General features: G+C 30.2%; 1 protein-coding gene and 1 pseudogene across 1 annotated transcript; both read right to left on the bottom strand.

Annotated features, from left to right (window-relative positions):
• Window positions 1-4: 4 nt before the first annotated feature.
• BHLH322 (bHLH transcription factor bHLH322) lies at window positions 5-1,022 on the bottom strand (the record flags this gene model as incomplete). Its single annotated transcript, XM_006604267.4, has 2 exons — window positions 675-1,022; window positions 5-88 (listed from the first exon to the last, which is right to left on the bottom strand). Coding segments are annotated over exons 1-2 (366 nt in total), but the record flags the coding sequence as incomplete, so codon positions are not given.
• Window positions 1,023-4,150: 3,128 nt separating this feature from the next.
• Window positions 4,151-7,478, bottom strand: LOC100819279 (transcription factor ORG3-like; annotated as a pseudogene).
• Window positions 7,479-13,125: the final 5,647 nt, after the last annotated feature.

Here is a 13,125-nt window from a genome sequence, read left to right as displayed (position 1 = left end):
TTTTCTTATTTAGTGCTTGCACTTGGTGTTGCAACTCAGGTATGTATTTTAAGACTCGCGAAACTGTCGCCGGAATACTCATTTTTTTCTGCAACAACGTTAACATGCACTGAGATCTCTATTGATGATAATTTAGCTAAAGTTTCATTCACTTTTTGATATAATTTTGTGGTTATTATGTGTAAATTTGTTTATAATAATGAAAGGCCTAGGGTTCTCTATTTTCAAGTTTTTTTTTTTTAATTAAATATTGTGAAGAAAACGGTGATTGTTTTTGTTTTACAATTTCTTTTGTTAATATTCTTAAAAACATAAAATATACTGCTTTTAACATCTTTATAGAAATTGGCCTCTTGCCAGTTTTTGTGGGATAAATTAGTTCGATTTTTATTTTGTCAGCAAAATAGTATGCATATTGATTTCTATAAACAGCGGCATGTTTGTACTACAAAATTATGAGACGCTAAAAAGCTTATATATGGTTTAGATTTATCTTGTAATTAGTATTTTTCTAACTTATGTAGTATATTTTAAGAATAAATAAACATCCCAGTGGTCACGTGGAAGCTATGAGTACCCAGTGATCTTAATTTCTTGAAATTGGTTCCTACAAAATATTATGGCTACCAATTTAAAGAAAGGACTAATTGAGAGAGAGAAGGGACTTAAAGTACCGTTTGATCTTCCACTGGAAGAAGTAAACGAAGTGAAGAAACCAGATTATTGACCTTCTTGCGGCGATCACGTTCACTAGCGTTGTGGCTAAGCTTCTTGACCATGGCAGGGTCATCAGGGGATGGTGCAGTTGACCTTTCTATTTCAACCTCAATCTGTGTCTGTAGTGAATAAAATTGATAGGGAAATGAGTTCTTTGAGGACACATCATAGCTTAATGGCTCCTCCTCTAAGAGCCATCCCTTGGTTGAGAACACAGTAGGAGAAAACAAAGCAACCATGATGATGAAGATTTGTTAGGACTTGGAGCAGTAAACAAATTACTTAGATAATGCAATGATGATCTCGACTTGTGAATATATACACGCTAATACTCATATTATCCTTTTACGTAATCATCATGTTTATATATTTGAACAAATAGTAAGTGGCTGCAAAAAAATGAATAAAATCTCCTCCTCAGTTGGAATATTTAAATATAAATTCATCTTTTAAGTAAGAGTTTAGGTATTAAAATAATTGAACGAATTACACTTGGATCACTATCCATCATCATAAAATAATTTTCGGTCTAGAGAACTATATAGGTGCACATGCAAATGCGTGTCTTAAATGTGTTTGTCTATGCAACAGAGAGGGTGAGAAGGTGGGAGAGCGTGTGGATGAAAACCAAAACACGTTAACGTTACACTTATTTTAGTTCCTTATTTGTCTATGTGGCATCCATGTATTTCCTCCTTGTTTTTCTTCATGAATGTGTGGAGTATGGTATATTCTCTGTGATGTTGCCAACATAAGTGTTACAAAATGAAGTTTATTGCTAAAAGTATTAACAATATTTTTAACAAATGTAGAGGATTAAATGGTGCCAATTAAATTACTTGATTATGAATGAAATGCCATGAACTCGTTTCGGTAAAAAAAAATGGTGCCAATAACCTTATTTATGTAGTAGTGAGAAAAGACATATAAGGTATCGTCTGAATAGACTCCATGGTTGGTTATTAGATTCTTATTGCAGAGAAGCCACAAAAGTACATTTACTGGCTCGCCCTTGCAAACAAAGAACGCTTAATTGATAGAAGAAAAAGACACAGATTATATAGCCTTTAATTAGTATTTCAAGTCATCCACCCCAATATTATTCTAACCTTTCAGAAGCATTTTCCAAATTATTTGAGATGTAGATTATATCGCTGATTACATAGCATGTGTTTTGGTTGCGACTCTTAATTTTCTTCCTTTCCACATGTTGTATCTCTTATGAAAACCGATCTGATTCTGTTTACAAATATAGCTAGTGAACAGGAAGATCTTCTTATAATTCGGTTCTGCTAGCTGGCTATACGTATTTCAAGTGAAAAGTTAGTCAACGATGCAAATGATTGAGCTAGGATTTTAAGAAAAAAGGGACGGTATTGGTATATATAAAAGCTGAAAGAAACAACAATTTTTATTTGAAACTAGTAACAACTTACATTTATGCTCTGTTTGATGGTAGCATTCAAATGAGAAAGAAATGCGAAGAAGACATGTAAGTACGTACATATTTTTCTATGAAATATCCATTCTTTTTATAATAATAACGTGTTGCGATTTAAAATCATGCTATACATAAAAGTTTATAGGACAAAAATGCATTTACCTAAATGACAAACATTTTGGCCACACCAAGTAACTATATGAATATGTCAACGCAGATTGTCATAAGGAGGCGCTTGTAACAAACCTAATTGTTTTCTTTGAATTGCACGTGCCGATGCATGGTATACACAAGCCTTTGGCTTCCTCGCCTATGGTTTGCGCGGGTTTATTATTTAAGGCTGGGTATTTTAAAATTTAGCGTACACATAGAAAAATATGATGATACAAGACCCAATAGAGTTGTATTATATCTGTCAGTTATATTGGGTACACGATAATAAATAAAAATAGTACTAACTTTCTAGATAAAGAACTTTTTAAGTCGGTAACAATATACGTCGTTTAACCAAGATGACTGCATGTATTAAATACAGGCTATTCCCACGTCGGTATGTTCATGTCTTTGTCGTCTCTCTTATTTTTATATTGAATTTTGATTTTTTTTATTGATAAATATTCATTATTCATTATTAATTTTGATATTATTGAGGATGACTAATGAAATTTTGGTGTGTTTTTTTATATATTTGAGAAAATGTTACTCTTTTTTCTCTTAATTTAATCTCTGTACATGACACATATTTTCATTTTAGTTTCTGAGAAAAAAAACTTTTTAAATTAGTTAATATACACACTAAAACATGATGAGGGAAAAAACAATCTAGTCAATGTGGGATAATACAAGTGATCAAGCATTCAAAATTAATTTTTGTCCTCCTCATGGATGCAAGTTTGATTCTCTTTAATATTACTAAAATTTCTTTGGTGGACAAGCCTCGATCTGCAGGAAGATTCTCTTTTGTCCGATGTCTAATTGAGTAGCTATGATTGAATAAAATTGCTTACAATTTAGCCTTGAGTAGTGATCTTCTTAATGAGCTTCTATTTGCATTACCAATATGTCATTGACACCCTGCTGGATAATACTGGAGATATCTCTATGTTTTATCCTTTGCATATTAAAAAATAAACAATCTAAAATGACAATTGTACATTAAAATTCTAAGCAAATTTGGTTATGTTTCGACCTGCAAAATATAGGAATAAAACTAAAAATAAGGTTCTAGTCTCCTAAAAAATAATGGCTTTGACACCAAAAAGGCAATAAACACCTTTTACCCAAGTCTTAAATCTATTCATAATAATTGCCATATTCACTTCAAGCTACAATAACCTTGTCCAGTGTCAGTAAGTCGCTTTTTGTAGCCTATTATGAATGAACATATCAAGTAAAACTATCTTGGACTTAAGAGATAAGTGTGATGCAAACTGCCGGTCAATTAGACTCGTGGGTCTCTAGCTAACACCTTGAGTTAGTCACTAGCAGGATTAGACCCTCCAGGGTAAATGGTATTGCGAAATGGTGGAGACATTTACCAACAAGGTAATGGGCTCATTTGTATTGTAGTTAAAGGGTTTGCTATTCTATCGCCCTTATTTGCTAAGTTCAACCCTATCTTTTAATTAAAAATTTGACCTAAATACAACTTTGATCTCTCCTATTTTGTCCCTTTATTTTAAAATAAAAATATTTGATTTCTCTTCTTTTTTATCAGCCAAAAAAAGTATGTATTAATATGAACGACATAAAGGATGCCCAATCCCAAACATTTGATTCCTCAATTTTACAATATTTTTAATTTTATCTACATTTATTTATTTTTATTTATTACATTTAAGTTAATTAAATTATTAATTAATGGTATTTTAGATGAATATGTTGGGTCTAAATTTTTTTTTAAGATTAGCTTGTATACTCAGTCACGTAAGGAATCCCAACCAGGTTGACACCACTATCTGGGACTAAGAAGAAATATCTGGGACTAAGAAGAAATATAAGCCAAAGAAATATCATTAATAAAAAAAAGGAAGGATGAGATGTACGAAAAAGTCATGGGGGAACGACAACTAAAACCTGTGAAAGCTCAACCTAACTATATATCAAGAGAATCTATAGTTAAGGAGACCTATCATATTTTTGTTGTATTTTACTGCCACAAAAGAGAGAGTGCAATCCTACCACCAGCAGAAAGAAATATATGCAGTCGCGTGAGAGACAAGAGAATCTACAAAAGTATTATCTTCTTTGTAAATGTGACCTACTTGAAAGTGCATACTCTTAGTAATATGAATGTAGTTAGTTCAAGGACTTCTCGGCTTTCAAGAAACCAGAGAGGTCTAAATTCAATTGAACTAATAAATAAATAAAATTTAGGCAAATCTAAGATTCAAAGTTATAGATTTCTATTTATGAGAGATTAAATATCTTTATTTTAAAATAAAATGATCAAAATTATAAATTAAGCAAGATTGAAATTATATTTAAGCTTAAAATTTATAAAATTTCTTTAACTACCGGCTCTAATCCTTTCCCCTCACCCACACCCCTCACGGATCTCTCTCCCACCCATTCTCACACTCCTCTTCTAACCCTTTTCCCTCTCCTTGCATTGCATTCACCCTTCTTCCTTGAAACCCTGAAGATGCCACAGCCAAACTCTGCCACCAGTTGCCACCATCTCTGGAAACCAAGTGAGTTCATTTCTTTGTTTAGATGCAATGGAAAAATGTTTTTGTTGTATGTGTATTTTATTACACACAATTACATTAAAAAAATAGCCTAACTTCATATTGTTGAACTTTCATGTACAAAATGACTTCACGTGTATGATAATTGGTGGTCGTAATAGTGAAAGAAGAGCTCACATGAAAGAGCGATTGATGTCACTGATGTCCCTTGTGCATATAGACATGGGTGAGCACATGAGTCTATGTTCCTCACAGAGCATGGCAACGAGCAGAAAGGTTGTCGCAGTGCTTGCTGATGCACCAAAGGAACCAGTTGTCTATGTTCCTCAAGTTGTTGCCGAGAATGATGTTGATATACTTATCTAGTAATATTATTGGTGTCTTTTGTCACGAGTATCACATGAGTCGTGAAGAAATTTATGTTTATACAGCATTCTTTCTTTAACTCCTAAAATCCATGCACACCTTCCTACTCAGTTGCTTTTTTTTACCAAACTATATATATAGAGGCGGCATGTGATTACTCCATTCTGATTTCTGATGAACTTGCCATTCATACAGACCAAATATGTGCAGACTTTTTTTGGTGTCAAATTTAATATCAGAGAGCACTTATCATACTTAGAGAGCCAACTTTAGATTGATTATAAAATCCTTTGGTTCTGATATATCGACAAAAGGTTCTCAGTTAGAATCTCGGACTCTAATCTCTGAGTTTTTTCCACCTGCAGAAACAGCAGGACTACTTCATTAGTTCTCAAATTTAAATATTATATGTTCTTATAAATTTTTCATGCATTTTTAATCATTAACCAATGTCATAGGACATTAATTAGCATTAGCATTGTCCTTTTCTACTTAAATGTCCCTTTTCTGTCTTATTACTTTAACATTTCAGACACCACCATTTCTTTTTTATTTTTTTCTTTATAAAAATAAAAGTAAGGATATAATGAAAAACTTAATGATTAATGTTACCTTAAACTTTTAAAATAGTAATAGATAAATTGTAATGGATTTTTTTTTTCTTTTAAAAAGTTGTATAAGAATAAAATGAAAAACTGGAGACAACAATAAACCCAAAAAAATACAATGAAAGAAGAAATATAATAAAGGTTTAATTGTATTTTTTACTTTTACTTTTTTAATTTTTAGCGAATTTTACTTCCAATAAATTAATTTGATGTTTTTTATCTTTAATTTTTAAAAAATTGAAGTAAATTTTACCAATTAAGCTTATAATTAAACATACCTGAAAATGCAAGTTGTGGAAAGCCCTTCCTCCAAAGGTTTCAGAGGAAGAACCATTTAGCAAATAAAGACCATTATTTTCTAAACAGTGCAAGATCTCGGATAGTGGAGCCTTTTGAGCCTCATAAGAAATGTGAACAACAACTTCACAGTCGTTGAGCCTACCTACTTGTTGAAACAACAAATTCAGAGTTGTGTTGGGAAATTTTCCTTTGAGATTCTTTGTTCACTGCATCTCCTTGCAATTGCCGAGAGATTCTCCAAAGAAGCACCTCTTTTTTCTTAGTCAGTGATTGCACTTGCTGTTGTAACTCAGGTATGTATTTTATGACTCGCGAAACTGTAGCCGGAATGCTCATTTTTTTCTGCAACGACATTAATTAACATGGAATGAGATAACTATTGATGTAAATTTAATAGGTGAAGTATCATTTGCTTTTCTTATTATTTTGTGTCTTACTATTGAGATTTAATATGATGTAAATGCGCATAGGAAATAGAAACAGATAGTACATATTTTGTATATAAAATTATGTGAAGCTAAGGAACATGGTTTATATTTGTTTTGTAGTTTGTAGTTTTCTAACTATATACTCCCTTCCTAGAGCAAAAAAAAATTATACACTCCCTCCATCTCAAACTGACTAATGCTTTTTTTATTGAATAAAAAAATAATATCAATTAATGTTCTTAGTCATCAATGATATTAAAACATTTATTTTTATTTTACTCTCTAATAAATATTATTGACTTAAAAAATTTAATAATACATTTACTAAAATTAAGAAAGAAAATAAAGATATATTTATAAAATTTTCTCTTAATGAATATTATTGTTGTGAAATACTTATTTTTCTTAATTTGTGTAAAATAAAACTTAAAACACCAGTCATTTTGAATTGAATGGGATATTTTTTTATGAATTAAATAAAAGTTATATATTATAGAAATCATCGATCATAGAAGCTATGGAAATCCATTAATCTTAATTTCTTGAAATTGGTTCTTACAAAAGATTGTGGCTACCAATTTAAAGAAGAGTAGGGACATAAAGTACCGTTTGATCAGCCACCGGAAGAAGTGAACGAAGTGAAGAAACCAAGTTATTGATCTTCTTGCGGCGATCACGTTCACTAGCGTTGTGGCTAAGCTTCTTGACCATGGCAGGGTCATCAGGGGATGGTGCAGTTGAGCTTTCTATTTCAACCTCAATCTGTGTCTGTGGTGAATAAAATTGATAGGGAAATGAGTACTCCGAAGACACATCATAGCTTAATGGCTCCTCTTCTAAAAGCCATCCCTTGGTTGAGAACACTGGAGGAGAAAACAAAGCAACCATGATGATGATGATTCGTTAGGAGCAGTTAACAAATTACTTAGATAATGCAATGATGATCTCGACTTGTGAATATTTATGCACAAGTCATTATGCTTTACGTAATCATACATGTTTATATATTTGAATAAATAATAAGTGGCTGCTAAAAAATGAATAAAAGATTCTTTTTTCTTCTCGTCAGTTGGAATATTTAAATTTAAATTTATCTTTCAAGTATGAGTTAAAGTATTAAATAATTGCAGGATCACTACGCATCATCATAAAATAATTTTCTCACAAAATAATTTACAGGTGCATATGCAGACGCGTGCCTGAAATGTGGCATCTATGTGTTTGTCTATGCAGCAGAGAGGGTGAGAAGGTGGAAGAGCGTGGATGAAAACCGAAACAAGTTAATTACACTTAATTCAGTTCCTTATTTGTCTATGCTGCATCCCATGTATTTCCTCCTTTTTTTTTTTCTTTCGGTCATGAATGTGGTATATTCTCCGTGATTCTGTCAACATAAGTGTTGCAAAATGAATTTATTACAATAAATGCTGATTAACAATATTTTAAAGGGTTTAACTGAATGTACCAATAAAAAAAAAGGTTTAATTAACTGGTTGAATGGTGCTAATGATTTACCTTACATAAGTAGTGAGAAAAGATATGGTTTTTCCTTTATAGACTTCATGAGAAAACCTTTCCCGTTTTTTATGATACGTAACTGGATCTGATTGTGTTTAGAAATATAGTGAACATGTTTGAAAATTACCAAACACGCACACGAAGATTTCCTTATTCTCTGCTGTGTATTTTAAGTGAATATATAGTTGCCCAACGATGCAGATGATGGAGCTAGGGTTTTAAGAAAATAGGGGTGGTAGATAAAAGAAACTACAATTTTGAAACTGCTCACAACTTACATTTAGTTAACTATATTAAGACTTCACCATGATTTTAGATGCAAATGTTATAGTTTGACAAGTGTGGTTAGTGACACACACGCTTAATTATTGATTGAATTTTATCAAGAAACTATACAAGTCACATTCCTTCTTAAAATAATAAAGACTAAAGAGTAATGCTATTTTTTTAATTTCTTGGGGAAGTAATGTTATTTATTAAAAAAATTGCTAAATAGTAGTACTAAGAAACTCTTTTGTATAAAAAAGCACGATAAGATGTGAAACTGTTTTATTGAATAATTAATTTGAAGTTAAAAATATAAAATTAATTTGGCATTTGATAAAAATCATGATGGATGTATGGTTGATACAAAGATTGGTCAAATTTCTTTCGCAATATTTAAAACCCCTCTTACGAAAAATGAAGTTACCACGAAATCAAGAATAAAATATGGTACTTTCTTTTTATTATTTAAAAATAAAACTAGAAAGAGTTATTTAACAGAAATCATGCATTATGCGTAACTAATTATTTACCTTTTCGTGCTTTTTGTGCAAAACCCTTTTTCACTTCTAAGTAATTTCTTTCAATAAATTTCAGAAATGATATCTAATATTTTATCAATAATAAAGAAAATCTATTAGTTAGAGAATGGTGGTAACATTCGTCTTAAAATTTTGACGAACTGCAATCCAATTACAGTTGCATTAGTTATATTTCCAATTAAATATCCAAATTATTTTTGTAATGATAAATAACGTGTTGCGATTTAAAATCATGTTAGATATAAATGTTTATAGGATAAAAATGCATTAACCTAAGTGACAAACATTTTGGCCACACCGAGTAATTATATAAATGTGTCAACGCAGATTATCATACGCAGGCACTTGTTACAAACCTAATTGTTTTCTTTGAATAATTGAATTGCACGTGCCGAAGCTTGGTATACGCAAGCCTTTGGCATCCTTGCCTATGGTATGCACGCGGTTATTAATTTAAGGCTGGGAATTTCATAATTTAGCAAACTATGATGATGCAAGACCCAGTAGAGTTGTATTATATCCGTTAGTTATATTAGGTAGCACACGATAATAGATAATATATTAGTACAATTTTCTAGATAAAGCAGTTTAGGAATCAGTAAAATTATATGTCGTTTAACCAAGATAACTGTATTAAATACAGGTTATTCCATGTCTTTGGCGTCTCTATTCTTTCTGTATGGGTCGGTTAAGTTTAAATACCTTTTAGTATCTTAAAATAACGATATATACTGCTATGTTTTCTTATTTGATACTGTAATGAAAAATGTAAATGATCCCTTAACTAAAAAGGGTTTTGGTAATGGTTCCTTTTGTTATGCCATGTTAAAACTGTGAGAGCAAAGTTTCATACGAGTACGGCTAATGAAATTTTGATGTCGTTTTTTATATTTGAGAAAGCGTTACTCTTTTTTCCAAAAATAATTAATCTAATACAAATACATTTTTTCATTTTATTCCTTAACCGACACCTACATTCATGGATGTTTAAATTCAAATGAATCCAAAATAAAAACAAAATATGTTAAAAAATCAAAAATCTCGAACCAAATACTTATATTAATATTTATATTACTTTAGTATTATACATTCTTATATGTATATCACTTGAGTTTGATAATATTTTGTAGTATTATGTATATGAAACTTATACAATATATAAAATTTTTTTTTTTAGGCATATTTTTAAAATATGTTTAGTTTAAAATTGATGAAAATTTACAAATTTTTATTATAGAAAGTTTAACATATTAATAAGTTTCATAAATTGTTATTAGCAACTTTTTAAAGTAATTTAATTTAAACAATGAAAAGAAATATAAAAAATTTAATGAAATAATATTTTAATAAAATCTGCAAAAATCAAACCGAATCAAACTACAAAATATTAGTTTAATTTGATTTAAATTTTATTTTAAATAAAAATCAAACCACGTATATTTTATAAATTTGGTTCGAGTGATTTTTTATGAATAATCAAACCAATCTGAACCGTAAACACCTCTATCTATATTAATAACAATCCTTATGTTGTTTCTTCGTATTTGTCATCATCATCATTCACTCTTGACCTTCTGTTGCAACCGAGGTCGCAGCAAGACAACAAAAACTCAAAATGACAATGTTTTGGATTGTTAAGGAGTCTCTACCGATATTCTACGGGAAAAAGCATTGACAAATTTTTGTATACAAAAAATAGTCTTCAAAAACCAAATTTGGATTCGAAAGTTCATTACGTCCAAAGAAAGGGTTAGCACCCTACGACATCCATTTTAAGAAAAATGATTACCTTTAATTGATTAAACATATAACTTTTAAAAGATTTATTTCACCTTAAATACAACCGGGAATTAATTATAACAAGGGCAATGAATTTATTCATCCAATTATTTTTATTTTTATTTTATTTTGAATTTTGATAAATTATGTTTTATTCATATGGCAAGGGTAATTCCCTAGTCCTACCTACCTATCTCCAAGTATAATGGAGAATGAGAGTTTAAGTAGTTCTTGAGTTGTCTTTATATGTGATTTAATTATTTTTATTATTTTAGAATTTTTATTTTATGTTCCTTCCTTCCCTTACTCTATTATTTTTTTGTTTTTGGTTGTGAGTGATATGTGTATTTAGTATGTCAAATTTATTACAATTGATTTGCATATAGACTCTGTTACTTCTCTCTTTTCTTAATTTTTGCTTGAGGTAACATTGGATGTGGATTTAAGATTACGTATTGAGTAAATGTTGACGATCCTATACACTAATGTGGAAGACAATTCATTCCCCATGGTGTTTGTACAAATGGTGCATACAACATGATTATACGACAAGAAATAATCATAAATGCAACATATTATTGTTGAGTCTTCGCCAAGCTTGAGAAGCATGGAGAAGAGGGGATTTGAAAAAAAAAATTATTTGTTTGTTATTATTCACAATTTCAGTACTACTATTTCATGTATAGTTTGTAACTGGTACTTGAACTTATCGAATGAAAATGATACAATTAAATTTAGATGGTGCTAGAAAGGCTTACCATCATTAACATATATACCTGCAAAAATATTAATGAGATAGTTCAATTGATTTTTCACTAATTGACTTTCAAAGAGAAATGAATAGAGAAAGTAATCCGAATATAAAACATGCTCATTTTTTGACAAATGGAATAAAAAAATTAGATTTGAAATTTGAACAGGATTGATTCGGCAAAATAGATAACTTTAATTAATCAATATTTTTAGCGGCCAAATAAAAAAAATAACAGACTAGACAGCACAAGATATGCCTCAGTCATCTAAAAAAATGTTGAGTGCAATACAATTTGCATGTTTCAGGGCATGCAATCTTGCAACAACCAAATGCTCAACTACACATAACATTACAAATTCTGATCATGCAAGATAAAAGATAAAAAAATGGTTAGATATAAAGCAAATTGAAGGAAGGATGAATAAAATAGCAAAAGAAAACATAATGAAAATATAAAACATGAGTAATATCACTTTAATTAAAAAGAAGTAAGGATAGATAAAATTGGGTGTTGACATCTTCATTATTCTTTTAGGATTTCTTTTGTTCAATTGAGGTCAAAGTTTTATGGGATTATTGGAGGAAAATGTGATGATGTTACCATGATAGTTACTATTACAAAAAAAAAAAAACTCTGAGAATCACAAGAATGCAACCAAAGATAATGACGAGCAAAGGGTTAACAACAAATCTTAATATTTCATGCATTTGCATTTGTATACCTTTGAGGTAGAGAGATCATCCATTAACAGAGATAAAAGTCTGTTTCAACGGTGGTTTCTTGTGCTCACTATGGTTTGTTTGTATTTAGTTATTTGTACAGTCAATTTTAGATATCTGGTTGAAGTCTTAGATGGCATAAGTTGTGAAACACATCCATGGCCCATGTGTGTATCCAAAGCCATAACTTATTTTATTATTGGACTTATGATGTATGGGATGTTGCTAGTGTCATGTGTGTGGAATAAAATATGGATGAATGAATAGGTATTTTATTTCCCCAATTCAAATTGATTTCACCATTCATTTATCTAAATTTCATTCAAATTTTCATTTTTTTCTGATATTTCTAGACCTTTTTTTCAGGTATAAAGTGCTCAAATTGCAAACTTAAATTTCTAGAGTTTGTAGTGTTTATGTGACATTCTGTACAAGAAGACTCTTTAGGTAACTTATACCTAGATTTCCTATGCTCACAACAAAAAGGTACAAACACCATGTTTATTGTATCTAATGACAATAATATTTTGTAAAAAAAAAAATTATTGCAATAGAGTTTAAAATACAAATATAGACAGACTATAAGGTGGTCTAAGTATCACATGTCTATCTTATTCCTGTCTTATTGACAAATTTGCAAGAATTTTTTTCTCTCAACAAACCATACAATTAAATTTTTGTGTAAGATGACAAGGAAGTTCAAATTTACCTGAGCCAATTACTAATCAAAAAATAATATTGATGTATGCATTATGATTTTTGAATTCCTCCAAAAAAAAATTATTCAATTAAAATAGATTTTATCTCTACTCATAATCCCAACAAATACATTTTTTATGAGTTGACAATGTTACATTGGTGCCAGGTGATTCTCATTCACCTCACCCCTATCTCTTAGGAGGTTATATTTCAAAAAGTAGCAGAACATCTTCAATCCAACATCCTAAATCTGAAAAGTGGAGTCCCATTTCTTTTCTCTATTCTCCCGGGTTGCAAAT

The sequence above is a fragment of the Glycine max genome, chromosome 19 (assembly GCF_000004515.6).
Source record: "Glycine max cultivar Williams 82 chromosome 19, Glycine_max_v4.0, whole genome shotgun sequence".
Lineage (NCBI taxonomy): Eukaryota > Viridiplantae > Streptophyta > Magnoliopsida > Fabales > Fabaceae > Glycine > Glycine max.
The sequence above is the reverse complement of the archived record's forward strand: the minus strand, read 5'-3'. Positions and strand labels throughout refer to the sequence as shown.